This window comes from Erinaceus europaeus, chromosome X (assembly GCF_950295315.1).
Source record: "Erinaceus europaeus chromosome X, mEriEur2.1, whole genome shotgun sequence".
Classification (NCBI taxonomy): Eukaryota; Metazoa; Chordata; class Mammalia; order Eulipotyphla; family Erinaceidae; genus Erinaceus; species Erinaceus europaeus.
Window position 1 is genome coordinate 80,089,324 of NC_080185.1, and position 22,137 is coordinate 80,111,460.

The window sequence follows — 22,137 nt, forward strand, 5'->3', positions numbered from 1 at the left end:
TAGTGAACTACCTGAGATGAAATTAGAGTGTACTATAAAAGGAAAGGTCTCACCCGAGTAATGAAGCTGAAGGGTTGTCATTCCACACGTGAAGTCTCTGGACACAGTCTGAGGTGAAGCATGTTGAGGTGGCAATCGTTGCGTTGGTTAGGTTGTGATTGGCGGATGCAATATTATTTGGTTTGGATTGGCAGATGCATACGGGAAAGTGGGCCCTATCCAAGGGTTCCAGGACTGGGGGAAGTAGGGGCTCTATAGTGGAGATGTGAGGTTCCTGCTGTCTTAGGGTTCAAAAAGACAATCGATAGTTAATGTTATCATCACATTATTTGTTAATTGGGTTAACTTTGAAAAGTCCTTTTGTTATGGTTTGCTGTACAGTATCCAGTATCTTGTATATAGCTGTGCTATTGGATGCTTCTTTTTTTTAAATTTTTTATTAAGAAAGGATTAATGAACAAGAACATAAGGTAGGAGGGGTACAACTCCACACAATTCCCACCACCCAATCCCCATGACCCACCCCCCTCCCATGATAGCTTTCCCATTCTCTAGCCCTCTGGGAGCATGGACCCAGGGTCATTGAGGGTTGCAGAAGGTAGAAGGTCTGGCTTCTGTAATTGCTTCCCCGCTGAACATGGGCGTTGACTCGTCGGTCCATACTCCCAGTCTGCCTCTCTCTTTCCCTAGTAAGGTGTGTCTCTGGGGAAACTGCGCTCCAGGACACATTGGTGGGGTCTTCAATCCAGGGAAGCCTGGCCAGCATCCTGGTGGCATCAGGAACCTGGTGATTGAAAAGAGAGTTAACATACGAAGCCAAACAATTTGTTGAGCAATCATGGATCCCAAGCATGGAATAGTGGAGAGGAAGTGTTAAGGAGGTACTCACTGCAACCTCTAGTGTACTTCTGCTTTCAGGTATATATTTTGCAGTATTTTATGGATACGTGTGCATATAAGCTCTCTCTCACAGAAACTGGTGTATATCTGGGTTATGGGACTTTGTTGGAAAGTGAACTACCTGAGATGAAATTAGAGTGTACTATAAAAGGAAAGGTCTCACCCGAGTAATGAAGCTGAAGGGTTGTCATTCCACACGTGAAGTCTCTGGATACAGTCTGAGGTGAAGCATGTTGAGGTGGCAGTCGTTGCGTTGGTTAGGTTGTGATCGGCGGATGCAATATTATTTGGTTTGGATTGGCAGATGCATACGGGAAAGTGGGCCCTATCCAAGGGTTCCAGGACTGGGGGAAGTAGGGGCTCTGTAGTGGAGATGTGAGGTTCCTGCTGTCTTAGGGTTCAAAAAGACAATCGATAGTTAATGTTATCATCACATTATTTGTTAATTGTGTTAACTTTGAAAAGTCCCTCTTTTATGGTTTGTTGTACAGTATTCAGTATCTTGTATATAGCTGTGCTATTGGATGCTTCTAATCTACTTGGTCTAGGCTTTTGAGAGAGTCCGCATATCAAATACACAGCCTATATATTAAAAGGATTCAGTTTGTGTTTTGAGAAACTTTGAGACATACAATTGATTTCCCCCCTCTCATATTAATTAACTACTGATTTGTATGTCTCCATTTTGCTAGGAGTGTACATAAACACCATTCCCACCACCAGAGGACTGTGACCCATCCCTTCCGCACACTCCCACCCCCCACTGGCCCAGGAAGCTGCATGTCTACCCCTCACCACTGGGTTTTTACTTTGGTACCCTACTTACAATTTGATCAGGTCCTGCTTTTAGTTTCCCTTTCAGATCTTCTTAATCAACTTCTGTTGATGAGTGGGATCATCCCATACTCATCTTTATCTTTCTGACTTAGTTCACTTAACATAATTCCTTCTAGCTCTGTCCAAGATGGGTCAGAGAAGCTGGGTTCATTGTTTTTGATAGCTGCGTAGTATTCCATTGTGTATATATACCACAGCTTTCTCAGCCACTCATCTGTTGTTGGGCACCTGGGTTGCTTACAGGTTTTAGCTATTATGAATTGTGCTGCTATGAACATAGGAGTACACACCTCTTTTTGGTTGGGTGTTATGGAGTCCTTGGGGTATTTGATTGTTTATGGTCTGACATCTAGGTCTTTGATCCATTTGGAGTTGATTTTTGTTTCTGGTGAGATAAAGTGGTTCAATTTCATTCTTCTGCATGTTACAACCCAGTTTTCCCAGCACCATTTATTGAAGAGAGCCTCCTTTTTCCATTTAATCCTTTGGGCCCCCTTATCAAAGATTAGATGCCCATTGGTGTTGGGATTTACTTCTGGGCTTTCAATTCTGTTCCACTGGTCTGTGTGCCTATTTTTGTTCCAGTACCATGCTGTTTTGAAGAAGATGGCTTTATAATATAGTTTAAGGTCTGGTAGTGTGATGCCTCCATTTCTGTTTCTTTTCCTTAAGATTGTTTTGGCAATTCTAGGTGTTTTCAGGTTCCAGATAAATGATTGTAGTGTTTGTTCTATTCTCTTAAAGAAGCTTGGTGGAAATTTGATGGGTTGCATTAAATTTGATATATGGCTCTGAGGAGAATATTCATTTTGATGATATTTATTCTTCCAATCCATGAGCATGGGATATATTTCCATTTCTTGGTATCAGTTTCTATTTCCTTGAGTAGCGACTCATAGTTTTCAGCATACAAGTCTTTCACTTCTTTGCTCAACTTTATTCCTAGGTATTTGATTGATTTTGCTGAAACAGTAAATGGGAGTGATTTCTGGATGTCTTCTTCTTCAGATTTAGTGTTTGCATAAAGAAATGCCACTGATTTTTGTACATTGATTTTGTAGCCTGATACCTTGCTATATTGCCTAATAACTTCCAGTAATTTTCTACTGGATTCTTTAGGTCTTTCTATGTAAATAGTGAGAGCTTGACTTCTTCCTTTCCAATCTGTATTCCTTTGATTTCTTTCTCTTGCCTGATTGCTATGGCAAGAACTTCCAATACTATGTTGAAGAGTAACGGTGACAGTGGACAGCCCTGTCTAGTCCACGATCTGAGGGGGAATGCTTTCAGCTTCTGTCCATTGAGTATGATGCTGGCTGTAGCTTTGCTATATATAGACTCCACTATCTTGAGGAATTTCCCATCTATTCCCATTTTTTGTAGAGTTTTGAGCATGAATGGGTGTTGGATTTTGTCAAAGGGTTTCTCTGCATCAATTGAGATAATCATGTGGTTTTTGGCTTTGCTTTTATTGATGTGGTGAATGACATTGATTGACTTACGGATGTTGAAACAGCCTTGCATTCCTGGGATGAATCCCACTTGGTCATGATGAACAATCTTTTTGATGTGTTGCTGTATCCGGTTGGCCAAGATCTTGTTTAATATTTTGGCATCTATGTTCATCAGAGATATTGGTCTGTAGTTTTCCTTTTTTGTTCTGTCCCTATCAACTTTTGGATCAGAGTGATGTTGGATTCATAAAAGGTGGAAGGGAGTATTCCTGTTTCTTCAATCTTATGGAATAGCTTAAGAAGTATGGGTATTAACTGTTTCCTGAAAGTTTTGTAGAATTCGCTTGTGAAGCCATCTGGTCCAGGGCTTTTGTTGTTGGGGAGATTCTTAATAACGGTTTCAATTTCATTGTCTGTGATTGGTGCATTTAGATTTTGTAGTTCTTCTTGGTTCAGTTTTGGAAGTGCATAGGTTTCTAGGAATTGTTCCATTTCTTCCAGATTCTCTAGCTTGGTGGCATATACTTCTTTATAGAAGTTTCGCAGGATTCTCTGGATTTCTGTGGTGTCAGTTCTGATATATCCTGCATCGTTTACAATTCTGTTAATTTGAGTCTTCTCTCTTTTTTGTTTGGTGAGTCTGGCTATGAGTTTGTCAATTTTGTTTAATCTTTCAAAGAACCAACATTTGGCTTCATTGATCTTTTGTATGGTTCTTTTATTTTCGATGTTGTTTATTTCTGCTCGAACTTTAGTGATTTTTGTCCTTCTGGTTGCTTTAGGGTTCCTTTGTTCCTCTTCCTCTAAGTCCTTGAGGTGTGCAGTAAGGTCGTTCATTTGAGCTTCTTCTTGGTGTTTAATATGTGATTGTATGGCTATAAGTTTCCCTCTGAGTACTGCTTTAGCTGTGTCCATATATTTTGATAGGTTGTGTCTTCATTTTCATTAGTTTCCAGGAACATTTGAATTTCCTGTTTGAGTGAGTCTCTGACCCAGTGGTTCTTAAGGAGCATGTTGTTTAGTTTCCAAATTCTGTGTCTTTTAATAATTTTCCGTTTGTTGTTAAATGTTAGTTTTACTCCACTGTGGTCTGAGAAGATACTTGGGATGATTTCAATGCTCTTGAATTTATTGATGCTGTCTTTGTGGCCTAACATGTGGTCTATCCTTTGGTATGTGTTATGTGGATTTGAAAAGAAGGTATATTCCAGTTTTTTGGGGTGGAGGAGTCTGAAAATGTCCAAGAGGTCTAGTCTGTCGATCTCTTCATTCAATTCTCTTGTATCTTTATTGGTTCTCTGCTTTGTTGATCTGTTTAAGTGTGAGAGTGGGGTATTGAAGTCTCCCACTATTATTGTATTACTATTGATGTATTTTTGAAATTCTTTCAGTAGATGCTTAATATATTTTGATGGTCCTTCGTTGGGTGCGTAGATGTTAATAATTGTTAAGTCTTCTTGGCTGATTGATCCTTTAATCATTATGTAATGTCCTTGCCTATCTTTTATTTATTTAATTTAAAATCTATCGTATCTGAGATGAGAATGGCTGTTCCTGCCCTTTTTTGTGGACCGTTAGCCTGTATGATAGTTTTCCATCCTTTCACTTTAAGTCTGTGTTTATCTTGTTGTGACAGATGGGATTCTTGCAAGCAGCATATGGTTGGGTTATGTTTTCTGATCCATCCCCCCACCCTGTGCCTTTTGATGTGTTAGTTTAAGCCATTGATATTTATTGATATTATGGATTTAATGTATTGTAGTGCCATTGTTCTAAAAAAAAATTTGTTCGCTCTGATATATTGCAATTATTATAGTGATGTTCTTGTTTATATGAGGTCTTTTAGAACCTCTTTCAGGGCCGGCTTGGTAATGGTTGCCTCCTTTAACTGTTGTTTATCTAAGAAGGTTTTGATCCTTCCATCTAGTTTGAATGAATGTCTAGCAGGATATATTATCCTTGGTTGAAACCCTTTTTCATTCAGGGCTCGATAAATATCTTGCCACTCCCTTCTGGCTTTTAGAGTTTGAGTGGAGAAGTCTGCAGATAATCTTATGGGTTTTCCCTTTTATGTGACTGTTTGTTTCTCTCTTGCAGCCTTTAGGATCCTTTCTTTATCCTTACTTCTTCTCACTGTGACTATGATGTGTCTTGGTGTCTTCAGGTCTGGGTTCATTCTGTTTGGGACTCTCTGGGCCTCTTGAATCTTAATGTCCTTTTTGTTGTTCAGGTCTGGGAAGTTTTCTTCTATAATTTCTTTGAGAATGTTTCTTTTCCCGTTCTCTATTTCTTCCTCTGGCAGGCCGATTGTTGTTAAAATTTCGGAGGCTCTTGCCGGCCGAGTAGCTTTGCAGCGGGTAACAGAGACGCGGAGACAACGGCTGGGCAGGGCAGCTGTATTTCTTTATTCAGGAACAACGATTCACAAACTAAGACAAACTAATCACCAAACAGAACTCTGCTGTCTCTTTGCGGCGGCGCAAGCACTCTTTCTTTTACTCTCGAACTCAGGAACCCTCTGAAACTCTTCCACTGTGGAACTCTCTCTTCCTCTGTAACTCTGAAACTCTCGAACTCAGGAACTCAGGAACCCTCCAACTCTGGCACTCTCGAACTCAGGAACCCTCTCTCTTACTCTGGAACTCAGGAACTCTGTCACTCTGGAACTCTGGTTCTGGGGAACCCTCTGAAACTCTGGCACTCTCGAACTCAGACACTCAGGAACCCTCCAACTCTCCAACTCTGTCACTCTCCAACTCTTGAACTCTCATACTCGTGAACCCTCTGAAAACTCTCCCACTCTCGAACTCTGGCGGGGTCCCTAGCGGCGGGGCCATGCGGGCCCGCAAAATTAACTGGACTGATCTAATTCTCTTGGCGGGGGATGGCTAGAACAAACCAATGTAAAGCATACAACAGCGAATGATACGAATGTTACTTCTTTTGAAATCATACCATATGTCTCTGTTTTTGTTGTCATTGTCTCTTAATCTCTTTTTGAGCTCTTTCACCTTTTTCTTAGATTTCTGTAGCTCATCCTTTGTCTGACTAATTCTGTTTTCTGCTTCTGTTAGTCTGCTTTCCCTTCCCTCAGCTGCATTCTTCATTATAGCTATTTCAGCTTTCAGTTCTCTAATTGCCTCAAGGTAATCAGTATTTTCCTTGAGGGTCTCATCTGTTGTTTCCATAACACTGCCATTCCTTTCCTCCAAGGTTGCTTTCATTTCTGTGATCAATACGTTTATTATTGCTTGCATACTTTCCTTATCTATGGTTACTTCTGGCTGATTTGTAGTTTCTTCTGGGCTCTTATCTTCATTTATTGTCGTAGCAGTTTTATTTGCTCTTGATCTACCCATTTTTTTGAATAATGTGTTTCTTATTTTTATGTTCTGTTGTTCCTTAGTTGTTGTGTTTTGAGTACATGCAACACTATACTAAGTACCACTATGACAAATGCAATCACCAACTTCAGAAAATACAGTAGGAACTGAAGCAAGGATTGAAGCAGTTTAGCCACTACCAGTTAGACAAACATTTTTTCTGGTCCATGGAAAGATAGCAACCATGTCCAAGTGAGGAAGAAAGAGAAAGTAAAAAAGGGATAGCAGGAATAGACAATTATGCCAATCTACTATCCTCTGTATATTCTAGGGTTAGCAAGAGGAGAAAGGGTAGTAGAGCAGAGATACACACATAGACAGCCCAGTCTGAGTCAGATTTCTTCCCCCAAATAATTTACAAATGTGTATCTGTGAATTCAGAAAGAGGAAGGAAGAAAGGAAGAGTAAGAAAAAGAAAAAAGGAAAGAATAAAGAAAGAATAAAAACAAGAGAGAGAAAGGAAAAAAGGTAAGAAAAAGAACTGTAATAAAAGAGGTATGGCATTTTCTCAGCATCCCCCCTTCCTGCTGGTAGGTGATACGCGCTTATTGCAGGACGCCGCGCGGACTTCATGTCTGGGAAGGCACTGCAGGGCTGGAGCCAGTGGTAAAGGGATACTGCGAAGAGGTGTGTTGATACATTTATAGGCATATTTTGAAGACAAAGCTGTGATTATTTTTCTTATGTTTTCACCTGGAAAGGAAGTCAGAAGAGATGTAAGGAAACTGTCATTTATTTCAGGAGAGGGGATGCTGGGGAGACAGCATAATGACCATCGAAAGAAAGAACTTTGTGCTTGAGGCACCAGAGATTCCAGGTTCAGTCCCCAGATCCATTCTCTATTACCAAAAAAAAAAAAAAAAGAAAGCCAGCTTCTTTATAAAAATACATTATATTAAAGACTCCCCTCCCCACATTGAAAGTACAAGTTCAAAAATTTATTACAGCAATTGAGAATTTATTTGCACATCACATATCTGAAAAAGGGTTGATATTCAAAATAAGTAAACATTGTAACAACAACAACAACAAAAAAAAAAACCCTGAGCAAAATATAAACAAAGTGGGCCTAGTGTCTAAATAGGCATTTCCAAAGAAAAGGCCTACAGAAAAGTTATCACTTAATAGCAGACTGCAAATTAAAAGCATAGTGAGACTGATATAGTTTGAGTGGGACTCTAGTAGATAGCATAATGGTTATGTGAAGAGAATCTGAGACTCTGAAGTCCCATGTTCAATCCCCTGTCCCACCATAAAGCCAGAGCTGAGCAGTGCTCTGGTCATACAATTTGGGTGGCAGTTCAGGGTTTGTGATTTCCATGGACAATGAAACATATTCCTTAGAAAATATGGAAATAATTTCAACCCTGCAATACCAACCCTAGGCATCCATCAGGATACAAAGACACCAATTTGAAAACACTATTTACAGCAGCTGAAGTAAGGAGTTGGCATGTGCATATTGAGGTCTGACTGGGAAAAATGTATAATATGCGCTTGAGTGGTAGTATAGTGGTTTTTTAACAGATTTTCGTGCCTGAGCTTCTAAGGTCCCAAATTCAATCCCTCGCACCACCATTAAGCTTTGGTATGGAGATGGGGAGGAGAACTGTAGGATGCTTAATATTTATTTACTATGCCACTCAAGAAAAAAATGGCAATGTGTCTTATAGAACTAAATAGTTAGAGGTGTTGATTATACTCAGTACAAGAAATAGGGAGAAACAATTGCCTGATGGTTTCATTCACATAGGGATAAATAAGTGAAATCAGTGAGCTTGCAAAAGTTAGTAAAATCCAAAGTGACTATTAGATGCTGTGAAAACTGGTATTTGTCAGAGGAATTTGGGAAGGGAATTGTAACGGTTGAATACTGGAAGGGGTGTCTGGCTTCATGGTACTGAAACTTTGGTGGTTGTGTTACTGGGTCATATACACATGTATATGGATAAAAACTGTAATCCTAAAATTTCATTTGTGAACCATTGTTAAAACAAACAAAAAATAAAATGATAAATGTTTTATCACTGAAAAAAAGAGATGTTATTTATTTATTTATTTTTTATTTTATTTTATTTTTTAATTAGTTAGGAGGAGGGAGAAGGAGAGAGTGGGTAGAGGAGGTAGGAGTAGTTAAACAAGTTCATCTTGCAATGTATAAGACACCCAGTCCCCTAGCAATGGAAAATACACTAAGAGTTCATTCTGGTCAACCTGAAGGAGGGGGGGAAAGGGATACACCTTTATATAATATTAATAATAAAATAGAGCCGAGTAAAAAACCTGTCCTGTCTTCAGCTTGGATGGCTCCAGATTGCCTCAAGCCACCTGAGAAGAGGCAGCTAGTTGTTAAAAAAGTAAAACAAACAAACAAAAACCCAAAAAAACAAAACAGAAACACCTGCAGGCAGTCTTTCCCTTTTGTAGGTCCAATTACATTATAGACAGAAAGAAAAAGGGCCAAGGGTTTCAGAAAGGAATAGGATTGGAATGAAACCCCTGTTGAGCCAGTAATCTTGATAAAGAAAGAAGCTCAGTGGGGGAGCCTGCTAGGAGCATTTCTCTGGCACCCAGGGTCTGGTTTTGGGGCAGGGTGCGCTTAGGGAATAATAAAAACAATTTTTCCTTTCTTTTTTCTCTATTTTCTAACACAAATTGAGCTATATTCACCCCCTTGGTGTCACAGCTAGGACCCTGTATTTACTGTCCTGCTGAAGGCGAAAAATCCTACAGTTTCCAGCAGATGTTGTCTGAGCTCAGGCCAGTAGCTACTTCTCAGTTGTCATCTTGGCTCCGCCCCCCTCTGCACATCTTTTTACTTCAGATATTGACAGGAACAAATATTCTTGATTTGTCTGGCCTAAAACTGATGTTGACTTAGATGTTTAAAAAGCTATATATGCAGATATATTTTTAGTGCTCCTTCAACAGTTTAAGCCCAGTGTCAGAGTTTGATCATCTTACAAATCTGAAATATTAGATACTTAGATTAATGTTTGCATTATAAATATGTTTGTATTTATATTTGATTGTCATTAGTATGGTGTGAAAATATGTTCTCTCAGTTTTTAGTTTTCCTCTTTATTGTAATGACATTTTCTTTTGATGTATAGGAGCTCTATTATTATTGAGCTAATAATGATTGACAAGACTATAGGATAAGGGGTAAAGTTTCACACAATTCTCACCACCAGAGTTCTATAGACCATCCCCTCCATTGGAAGCTTTCCTTTTCTTTATTCCTCTGGGAGTATATACCCAAGATCATTATGGGATTGCAGAAGACGGAATGTCTGGCTTCTGTAATTGCTTCTTTGATGGACATTGGCAGGCTGATTCATACTCCCAGCCTATTTCTATCTTTTCATTGTAGGGGAGGGCTCTGGAGAAGTGGGGTTCCAGGACACATCTGCAGTGGGATGGTAGGTTGTAACTTGGTGACTGAAATTTGATATAGTCCCGTTTGTTCAGTCTTGCTATTGTTTCCTTTGCCCATGGGGTTAGTTCTCTAAATACGTCTTTATTTTTAGTTTAAAGACTTTGTTTATTTATTCATGAGAAAGATAGGAGGAGAGAGAAAGAACCAGATATCACCCTGGTACATGTACTGCTGGGGCTTGAACTCAGTACCTCATGCTTGAGAGTTTAGTGCTTTATCAACTGATCCATCTCCCAGACCACTCAAATACATCTTTAGTGTTAATATCATGAAAGGTTTCACAAGGTCTCACTTCTGACATCACTGCCACAGACCATTTTCCAGAAGACTGGAGTTGAAGCCAGGAGAGAAATAAGTAAATTGGAGACTTCTGGAGGTGGGGTGCAGAGCAGCTGCAGCTGCAGCTGCATTTTGCTTTCCCAGTCAACTAGGAATATCAAAGTGGATCACCTAAGAACACACCAAGACAGGACTAGAATTATTTTAGGAACCCACCAAGTCATGGGTGAGTGCAAACATGTGTGGCTTATGGACAAAGAGGAGCTTAAGGAGAGATTCCTTGGGCTAAAAGCTCTTAACTATTCTGAGCGGCTGGTAACAGCCTGGCAGTTTGTCAGGTGAGGTCCCACCTCCAATCTGAGTTTATCAACAAAATGACTGCTGAATGGGTGAGAGGACCCCCTAAGTCTCACCAAATGCAACTGTTAGTCTCTGTTGCTACTATACCTTAGAGGCTGGAGCAGCAGCAGGAAGACCCTTTACTGACATTAAGGGGCAGAGAACTGACCAGGCGGAGCTGTATAGTGGGAGCCTTTCCAAATTGTTATCCTGATGAGTTGAGAGACACAGTGAATGATTGCCTCAGAACCCACAGAGTACAAACAGGGATTAGAAACTCACAGGGCCAAGGACTGATGCTCATCTCAGGTCTAAGTACTGGCGGAACATGGAATTGCGTTTGGCATGGAATTTCGCTGGGGCTTTGGACCCTCAGGACATGCAAATCCTTTGCATAAATCGTTCTGCTGTCTCTCCCCCACCCTGTGTTTTCTTTTGGTCAGGAGTGAGTGATTAAGATAAAAAAAAAATCTACTTAGAATTAAAAAGCACTTAGGCTGCCATATCTTGAATGAAAGAATATAAGAACATAAGAGGGATTAACAGCCACTGTACTTCATTTTAGGGACAGGTAACATTGAACCAATTGTTAATTTCCAGATCTGTGAACTCTTATTACCTTATTTAGAAACAAGTCAATCCAGACAAGTGTTATTAGTGGATTGAAAAGTGCAGAGAAAGGGTCCTCATAACACATAATATAAAAATGGTGAAACCAAGAAGAAACATTGGAGGAATTAATCAGGACAAAAGCCCAGTTAAAAGCCTCCCAAAAGGGAGCAGTATATAAGATTTAGGACAATATCCATACACTAATTAAGGCATATGTCATAAGAGTGAGGAAAGCATTTGAGGGTAATATCACCAGAAATGGGGGAACAGAAAATGAGAGTGAAAGAAAATATTATCTCAAGATACTTAGCTGAAAGTTGACATAGCAGAGCTAAGAGCACATGTAGCTGAACAAGCCAATAAAGTCTCACAGCAGGGTAACAAAATAGTTGAGCTTCAGAAAACAACAGAGGGGGAGAGACAATAGAATTAAGTGAGACAGAAAGCAAAATTAGCAAGATTGAGAATGAGTTAGAGAAAACTAAGAAAGAAGTAAGAGATTTCAAGAAGAGATTAAGAGATACTGAAAACAACAACAGACATATGGGATGACTTTAAAAGAAGTAATACACAAATTATTGGCTTACCAGAGGAAGAATGAAAAGGAAGGGGAAGAAAGCATTCTATAGGACATAAAAGCAGATAACTTTTCTACTTTAGATAATGTAAAAGACACAAAGGCTCATGAATCCCAGAGAGTCCCAGACATAATAAAGACACCAAGACCTCATATTTAGAATGAAAAGGAATAAGGATAAAAAAAGGGTCCTAAATGCTGTAAGAGAAAAGCAGTCACTACCAGAGGAAAACCCAAAAGATTAGCCTCATATTTTCCCACAGAAACACAAAAAGCCAGAAGAGAATGGCAAGATAACTATAACAACTATAGTGCTCAATGAGAAGGGCTTTCAAACAAGACTTCTGTATCCTGCTAGTCTGTCATTCAGACTAGATGGAGGCATAAAAACCTCAGAAAAGCAACAGTTGATGGGATCTACTATCACCAATCTTGCTCTGAAAGATTGTCTGAAAGGTCCCCTAAAAACAATCAAATCATCATAAAGATACCACATATCAGAACACTCTAAAGATTTAGAATAAGGACATTAAAATAACTTCAGTCTATAATAGCAATAAATGTCAGTGGCCTCTATTCACTTATTCAGAGGCACAGAGTAGGAAGTTGGATCAGAAAACAACCTTATCATATGTTGTCTGCCAGAATCCCACCTAACTCAACAAGTCAAATACAGAGTCAAAGTGAAAGGATGGATAACTATAAATCAATGGACCACAAAAAAGGGCCAGAACAGCTATTGTCATATCTGATGCAATAGGACTTAAAATAAACTTTGAAAAAGATAGGGATGGACATTACTGAATGCTCAGGGGATCATTCAATCAAGAGTATTTAACAATTATTAACATCTGTGCACCCAATGAGAAGCCATCTAACATATGGTCTATCCTTGAGAATGACCCATGTGGAAAGAGCTACAGTAATATATTAACAGCAACACAGTAATTGTAGGGGACTTCAATATCCCACTCTCTCGGTGTGACAGATCATCCAATCAGAGAATCAATAAAGAAAGAAGGAAGCTAAATGAGGAGATAAACTAGAACTATTGGACATTTTCAGAATCATTCACCGCAAGAAACTGGAATACACATTCTACTCAAGTCCACATGGGTCTTTCTCAAAGATAGACCATATGTTAGACCACAAACAAATCAGCAAATTCAAGAGCATTGAAATCATCCCAAGCATCTTCTCAGACCACAGCAGAATTAAACTAACCCTTAACAATCAACAAAAGAATAGTAATAGTCCCAAAATGTGGAAGCTCAAAAATACACTACTTAAAAACTACTGGATCAAAGAGAAAATGAAATCAAAATGTTTCTAGAGTTTAATGAAAATGAAGACACAAGCTATCAAAGTATCTGGGATACAGCTAAGGGAGTACTAAGAAGGAAGTTAAATAAATTTAAATTTTAATTTAAATTTAAATTTAAATTTAAAGTTAAATAAAGTTAAATTTTGAGAACTCAAATAAAAAGGATTGTAAATGAAAGAGAAGATTTCATATCAACAGAAATCCAACTTATCTATCAACAACCAAGCTAGAGAACCTGATAGAATTGGATGAGTTCTTAAATACCTACAGACTTCCAAAGTTAAACAAAGAGGAACTGGAAAATATGTACAGGCCAATTACAGCCAAAGAAATTGAAACATTTATCCAAAACCTTCCCAAAAATAAAAGTTCTATATCAGATGGTTTTAAAAGTGAATTCTACAAATCTTCAAGGTAGAGTTAATCTCTCTCCTTTAAAACTCTTCCAAAAGATTGAAGACACAGGAATATTCCCTCCCAGCTTCTATGAAGCCAACTTCATAGAAACAGCAGACAGGAATACAACAACAACAACAACAACAAAAATGACCGACTGATAATTCTGATGAACATAGATGCTAAAGTATTGAACAAAATTCTATCAACCTGACACAGCAGTATATTAAAAAGATTATTCATCATGACCAAGTGGGGTTTATTCCAGGGATGCAAGGTTTGTTTAATATATATAAGTCAAGCTACTATATCAACTGCGTCAATAATAGCAAGACCAAAAACCACATGGTTGTATAAATAGATGCAGAGAAAGCCTTTGACAAAATCCAGCATCCCCTTATGATCCAAACACTACAGAAAATGGGAATGATGAAAAATTCCTCAAGATAGTGGAGTCCATATATAGCAAACCTACAGCCAACATTATACTCAATGGTGAGAAAGTGGAATCATTCCCCCTCATGTACTAGCCAGGATTGCCCACTATCACCATTATTATTCAACATAGCATTAGAAATTCTTACCATAGTAGTCAAGCAGTAGCAGGTAATTAAAGGAGTACAGATTGGAAGAGCAGTTAATCTCTACTTATTTGCAGATGATATGAGAGTATACATAGAAAAAACTAAAGAATCCACTCGGAAACTCTTGGAAACTATCAGGAAATACAGCACAATGTCAGGCTAAAAAATTAGTGTGCAAAAGTCAATAATATTCCTGTATGCAAATACTAAGCAGAAGATAAAATCTAGAAATCAATTCCATTTACTATAGCAACAAAAACAATAACATTTTTTCTTTTTTTTTTATTTAAGAAAGGATTAATTCACAAAACCATGGGGTAGGAGGGGTACAACTCCACACAATTCCCACCACCCAATCTCCATATCTCACCCCCTCCCCTGATAGCTTTCCCACTCTCTATCCCTCTGGGAGCATGGACCCAGGGTCATTGTAGGTTGTAGACGGTGGAAGGTCTGGCTTCTGTAATTGCTTCCCTGCTGAACATGGGCGTTGACTGGTCGGTCCATACTCCCAGTCTGCCTCTCTCTTTCCCTAGTTGGGTGGGTCTCTGGGGAAGTGGAGCTCCAGGACACATTGGTGGGGTCTTCAGTCCAGGGGAGCCTGGCCGGCATCCTGATGGCATCTGGAACCTGGTGGCTGAAAAGAGAGTTAATATACAAAGGCAAACAAATTGTTGAGCAATCATGGACCCGAAGGTTGGAATAGTGGAGAGGAAGTGTTGGGGGGGTACTCACTGCCAACACTAGTGTACTTCTGCTTTCAGGTATATATTTTGCAGTTTATGGATACGTGTGAACATATGCTCTCTCTCACAGAAACTGGTGTATATCTAGGTTTTGGGACTTTGTTAGAAAGTTAACCACCTGAGATGGAATTAGAGTATACTATGAAAGGAAAGGTCTCACCCGAGTAATGACGCTGACTTGGATAGGGCCCACTTTCCCGTATGCCTCTCCCAATCCATATCAAACAATAACATTTTTATGAATAACCCTAACAAAAAAAGTGAAAGCCTTGTATAGTGAAAACTATGAATCATTATTCAAGGAAATAGAAAAAGATAAATAAAACTGGAAAGATATTCCATGTTCATGGGTTGGAATAATTAACATAATATATATGTATATGTATATATATATATATATACACACACATATATAAAGAACTCAGAAAACAGCAACAAGGAAACAAATTACTCCATCCAAAAATGGGGAGAGTATATGAACAGAAAATTCACCAAAGAAGAGATCCTAAAGGCCAATAAACCTATGAAACTATGCTTCAAGTCATTGATTATCAGATAAATGCAAATAAAGACAACATTGACATATCACTTTACTCCTGTGAAAATCTCATAAACAGAATAGTTAATTTCAGTAAATGTTGGAGATTTTATGGGGACAAAGCAGTCCTCCTGCACTGCTGGTTGGAATGTCTATTGGTTCAGCCCCTTTGAAGATTAGCCTGGATAACTCTCAGAAGGCTAGAAGTGAACTTTTCCTAAGACATTGCAGTTCCTCTCCTGGGAATATATTCTAAGGAATCAAACATACCCATCCAAAAAGATTTGTGTATACCTATGTTCCAGTATTCACTTTCAAGTAGGTAGTAAATGAATGGGACTGAGTATCAATAGTTTGAATTTATAGTCAGTGTAGAGAACAGTTAATAGTACTCACATCTATAATTGCTCAGATTGAGGGGGCTGGAGGACAACAAATCCTCTCCTGGGAAGCTATGATGACAGCTCACCTCCTTCAAATTCTACATTTGTGACCCTGTGACTAGAAATGGTGAGCAGTTTTCTATGAGGACCACAGGGCTGCACTTTTCATTGAAAGCAACTACTACATCAATTAAAAATATTTGGTGAAGTCTCAGAATTTGTTTTAAATTTTTTATTCTTTGCCCATTTGTTTCTGACTGTCCTTTTTTGTGGATGAGTTTTTGTGCTGAGCTCCTCACTATTTTTTCTCTTTTCCCTCTTTTGTTTTGTGGTTTCCATAAGTGTAATAACTAGCATTGTGTATCTCAAAAAGTCTTTTTTAAGTTGATTTTGATTTACAAATATTTGATAGCACTGCTTTGTCCTTTAATTTGCTTCCCCGTTTGTTTTATGATTCTTTCCTAGCTTTATTTTGTTCTTAGCTCTAGTCTACTGCTCTTCACCTTATTTAGAATGTGTATTTCTTTGCTTCTTCCTTTCTTGTGAGAATCTAATCAATAGGTCTTGTACAGTGAGGTTTATCATGGCAAATACCTTTAGTTTTTGTATATTTGAGAAAAAACTCGTTTTTGCCCTCATATTTTTTGTTTTATTTTTATTGATTTAATAATGATCTACAAGTCCATTGGATAAGAGGGGTACAATTCCACACAATTCCCTCCACCATAGTTCCGTTTCCTGTCCACTCCATTGGAAGCTGTCCTATTCATTATCCCTCTGGGAGTATGGAGCCATGCTAATTATTGGCTTCTGAAGCTGGGAGGTATGGTTTCTGTAATTGCTTCTCAGCTGGACATGGGTGTTGGCTGGTCGAACCGTACTCCCAGCCTGTTTCTATCTTATTTTTAAAAAATATCTTAATAATGATCAACAAGACCATACAATAAGAGAGGAACAATTCCACCTACTGTATGTGTGAGGGTTTGTTTCTGGGCTTTCAATTCTGTTCCACTGGTCTATGTATCTATGTTTGTATCAGGCTATATTGATTATGATGGCCTTAGTTTGAGATCTGGAAGTGTGTTGCCTCCATTTCTGTTTCTTTTTCTCAAGATTGTTTTGGTGATTCTAGGTGTTTTCTGGTTCCAAAAAATCCCAGTAGTTCTTGTTCTGTTCTCTTAAAGAAACTTGGTGGGACTTTGTTGGGTATCAGATTAAATTTGTATATGGCTCTGAGTACAATATTCATTTTGATGATATCAGTCCTTCCAATCAATGAGCATGGATATCTTTTCATTTGTTTGCCTCATTTTCTATTTCCTTAAATAGCAGCTTGTAGCTTTCAGTGTACACGTTTTTCACTTCTTTGGTCAGGTTTATTCCTAGATATTTTACTGATATTCTGCAGTAGTAAATGGGAATGATTTCTGGATATGTTCTTCTTCTGACTTACTGTTTGCATAAAGGAATGCCACTGACTTTTGTACACTAATTTTGTAGTCTGACACCTTGCTATAGTGCCTAATGATTTCCTGAAGCTTTCTGCTGGATTCTTTAGGTTTCTCTATGTATACTATCATATCATCTGCAAATAGTGAGAGTTTGACTTCGTTCCCTCCAATCTGTACTCCTTTGATTCCTTTTTCTTGCCTGATTGCTATGGCGAGGACTTCTAATACTATGTTGAAGACTATTGGTGATATAGTACAACCCTGTCTAGTCCCTGATATGATGGGGAAAGCTTTCAGCCTCTTCTTACTGGGTATGATGTTCGCTGTAGATTTGCTCTATATGGACTCCACTATCTTAAGGAATTTTCCATCTATTCCCGTTTTTATAGTGTTTTGATCATAAATATGTGTTGAATTTTATCAAAGGCTTTCTCTGCATCTATTGAGATAATCAAGTGGTTTTTGGTCTTGCTTTTGTTGATGTGGTGAATCATATTGATTGATTTACATATATTGAAACAGCCTTGCATTCCTGGAATGGGTTACACATGGCCGTGATGAACAATCATTTTAATATATTGCTGTATCCAGTTGGCTAGGATTTTTTCCCAGTATTTTAGCATCTATGTTCATCAGAGATATTGGTCTGTAATTTTACTTTTTTTGTTGTGTCCCTTTTCTGCTTTTGGTAATACCATGATGCTGGCTTCATAGGTGGGAGTATTCCTGTGTCTTCAGTCTTTTGGAAGAGCTTTAAAAGTATTTAAAAGTAGGTATTAACTGATTCCTGAAGGTTTTGTAGAATGATTTGTAAAGCCATCTGTTATTGGCCTTTTATTCTTGGGAATATTCATAATGGCTGTTTTGATTTCTTTGTCTGTGATAGGTGCAGTTAGGTTTGTAATTTTTCCAGGTGGAAGGTCTGGCTTCTATAATTGCTTCCCCACTGAACATAGGCGTTGACAGGTCAATCCATACTCACAGCCTGTCTCTCTCTTTCCCTAGGGGGTTGGGGTTCTGGGGAAGCAGGGCCCCAGGACATATTGGTGAGGTAGTCTGCCCAGGGAAGTACCGTTGGCATCATGTTAGCATCCGTATCCTAGTGGTTGAAAAAAAGAGTTAACATATAGAGCCAAACAAATTGTTGACTAATCACGAACCTAAAGGCTGGAATAGTTCAGATGAAGAGTTGGGGGGTCCCTTTTGTAGATAGTTAGTTGTTCTATTTTAGTTATATTCCAAAGAGCCCATGACTAAACTAGTTCTTTTTCTTTTTTTTCCTTGAACCTGAAATCTGATATGCATGTGTATCCAAGTTATTGTCTGGGGAGATGATGGCATGGTTGGAAAAAGGACCAGAAAGCTGGATCAGGGAGGAGAGTAGCTTCCAAATATGGGAAAGGTATATAAATATTGTTGAACGTAAACCCCATTTGTACTGATCTGGGATCCATATTCAGCAGAGGAGCCTATGTGACCTCTGCATCCCTGTAGATTTGAGCTCACATTCTGTAGTCATGAGTAGGAACATTCCAAGCTGCTTCAATTTCAGGACCCATTTCCCTCAGGTGGAACATAGAGTATGTTGTCCAGCCTCCCTTTAGAGGATGTAGCATTCTCTACCATTGTTGATCTACATTGAGGGCAAGGTCCTATGGGGATCACAAACAGGTCCAGGTATATTGTGTTGTTCCTGATAGAGATGACCAGTAACAATGGAGTGTATTCAAGGTCTAGGTCTGTCATGTCTGTTTGGGAATCTCAGGATTACCCAACGAGGGCCCTAGCTGTTGGGGTGGCCTGATAGTGATTAAAGAGTTAGTTTGCCAGTCTCTTGCCCTTATTCAGCTTTTGCAGTCCTTACTTTGATAAGGATAGTTTTGGAGTGAGTGAAGGAAATATAATAGGAAGTAGATGAGTAGGGTATCTAAGTCTAGCTAGACACTATTTCATTATGAACTTTATGGTGTCTTTCTAGGTCTTTCTACTTGCTTGCTGCATATACTGACTCACTGCAAACTATTGTGCACTTTTGCTTTCAGGTATATCTGGAGAGGTGGCAGTGATTGACTATGTGGGTCGTAGTCTGTCTGTTGCCGCAGGGGCAGTTCGGGTCGTCGCTGACTCCCCTGCGATGGAACATAGCAGCACACCCGCTCTGGCCTGTTAAATAGCAATTGAGGAGGGCCCAATCATAACGTGCCAGGTCAAAGCCGGGTTGACGCTTGCAGGGGTCTGTGATGAGGTGTTTGTTCTTTACCTCAGCTGACTGCCAACTCTGTTTCCAAGAGTCTGGAACAGAGAAGTTCAGTGTAGGCGTAGGGGACCAGATTGGGTGACGAGACGTCAAGCGTTGGACAGGGTGGGTGAAGATATCCGCGTATATTGGCAGGTCCGGTCGAGTGTAGACGTGGGAAATGAACTTAGATGATGCCGCATCCCGATGGATATCTGGCGGGGCGATGTTGCTAAGAACTGGCAGCCATGGGACCGGGGTGGAATGGATGGTTCCAGAAATTATCCTCATGGAGGAATATAATTTCAAATCGACCAAGTGGACATGGGGGCTACGGAACCATACTGGGGCACAGTATTCTGCAGTGGAATAGCATAATGCCAGAGAGGATGATCGTAGTGTGGAAGCGCTCGCGCCCCATGAGGAGCTGGCCAGTCTTGCAATGATGTTATTCCTCGCGCCCACCTTTGCTGCAGTTTTTATGAGATGTTCGTGAAATGACAGAGTGCGATCGAGAGTAACGCCAAGATAGACTGGCTGGGCTTCATGCCGGATTCTTGTATCGCCAAGCTGCACATTAAGCTCACGTGAGGCTGAGGCATGGTGTAGATGGAAAACAGATGATACCGTTTTTGCAGTGCTAGGGATTAGTCTCCATTTTTTACAGTAATCAGATATCAGAGACATGTCTTTCGTGAGTGTTTCCTCGAGGATGTCGAACTTGGATGCCTGAGTTGCACAGCAGATGTCATCGGTGTAGATGAACTTCCTTGAAGAAGTTTCTGGGAGGTCATTGATGTAAATATTTTAAATAGCGTAGGAGCCAGAACAGAGCCCTGGGGGAGGCCACTTGAGACAAGTCTCCATCTGCTAGACTTGTTAATCAGATGCACCCGGAATCTTCTGTTTTGGAGAAGAAACAACATAGTGTTGGCCACCCATGGAGGCAGGCATCTTGAGATCTTGACTAGGAGACCACGGAAGCTGAGTAAGAGACTGGCATACTTTAATGATGACTCTTTTCATCATTTTCACTATCACGCCATTCCATCAGATGTGGCCCTATTCTGGGAGTCCTGAGATTCCTACACACACTTGATGGGCCCAGAACTCAAATAAACCCCTCTCTCCAGTGAAATTGAATATTGCCTCTGTTGCCCTGACATAAATATTCCAGACAACACTGAAGTAGACAGTAGAAGCTTATATAATTATTTTGAAATTGATTATGAATCCTTGTCTTATATCAGGGACCCTTGGAGTTAACTTTGAAAAACTGCGTGAGAAGGAAGACAGAGTCTATCGACAAACGATTCTGTTTTGATATAGAAACAAATGAAAGGTAAGTATGTGTTACTGTGAATTGATGATCCTCTATGTGTCAGGTGCAGAGCCTGGGTAAGTCTTTTATGATTTCTTATCTTCTGATGATGAAAATGAACAAATTTCTTTATCACCTTGTTTTGGCTCTTCTAGCTGCCATCATTAGGAATTCCTGTTAGACCTGACCTAGAGCATGTTCTTTATTTGTACACACCAGCCATTTTTGTTTCACTTGATCTCCACAGAAAAAGTCACTTCTAGGATTTAACTTTAATTTTTTGTCAGTAATACAAAAGATCATAACTTGGTATTATAAAATGTATTATCCAATAAAACTAACTTTGCTGGAAAAATAAGGGGGATTTTAGTTGCTTTAAGAGTGTGTTTTTCCTCCAATTCGTGCAACCTTGATACCCTCCTCTCCTACTTTTCAGTTATTGTAGAAACTGGAATTAGTTTGATTATCAATTTTCTGATTTCTGCTAACATTTGAAACTTTGAGTTAGGTTGTATTTGTTTTTCTCCTCTGCTCTCTTCAATTTATTAATCTGATTATTTAACAGGAAAAAATTCAGATATTTAACTTTTAAAATGAATGAGTTAGGTTTTTTTTGTTTCTTTTTTGTTTTACCAGAGCACTGTTTAGCTCTGGCTTATGGTGATGCAGGGGATTGAACCTGGGCTTTTGGAGCCTCAGGCATGAGAGTCACTTTGCATAACCATTATGCTATCTACTCTATGCCCAGGGATTATTTTGAAGTAAGCATGCTATGTAGTTGGTGGATTGATTTGAAGTTCTGCAGTTATAGAGAGTGACCAAGATGATAGAATAAAAAGATCTGGTGTGGCTTGGCTCCCAGAGACCAAAGAGGATCAGGATCTATAGCTATGATTGGAATGAACTCCTTAGAAATCATCCTGAAGCACAGTCAAAAAGCATATCCATAGCAAATGTAGACAGTGAATACAGGTGACTAGGGGAGTAATACACACCTTGTTGAATAGGAAAACCTTCTAAGGCATGGGATTCCACTTTGAGGTTTAGGGAGGTTTAGGGAGTATGGGAGCATAACTGGATCTCCCTGTGCACCAATCCTGCGATACCACCCTTTCAACAATAGCAGGGGAAGCAAATAAATATGGGTGTTGTGCTGCACCGCAGAGAAGAGAGAGAGGAGATACGGAGCGAAGAGGGAACACAAATCTTTATTTGCGCTGGAACCTCAGAGTTGGGTGAGAGAGAAGCAGGTTGGGCCATGTGGAGGTAGCAAAAATGTCTGCCTCACACAGTAACCTTTCCTGCGTCTAAACACCAAAGTGAAGAGCCGGCAAAGAG

The 22,137-nt window shown here is 39.4% G+C and overlaps 1 protein-coding gene across 2 annotated transcripts in view; it reads left to right on the forward strand.

Annotated features, from left to right (window-relative positions):
* Positions 1-22,137, forward strand: part of OPHN1 (oligophrenin 1) — a 385,226-nt gene that overhangs the window by 132,760 nt on the left and 230,329 nt on the right. For both annotated transcript variants that reach the window (XM_060183179.1, XM_060183178.1), the window contains exon 11: positions 20,729-20,820. In XM_060183179.1, coding sequence (XP_060039162.1) covers positions 20,729-20,820 — 92 coding nt within the window. The remainder of the gene's footprint in view (positions 1-20,728; positions 20,821-22,137) is intronic.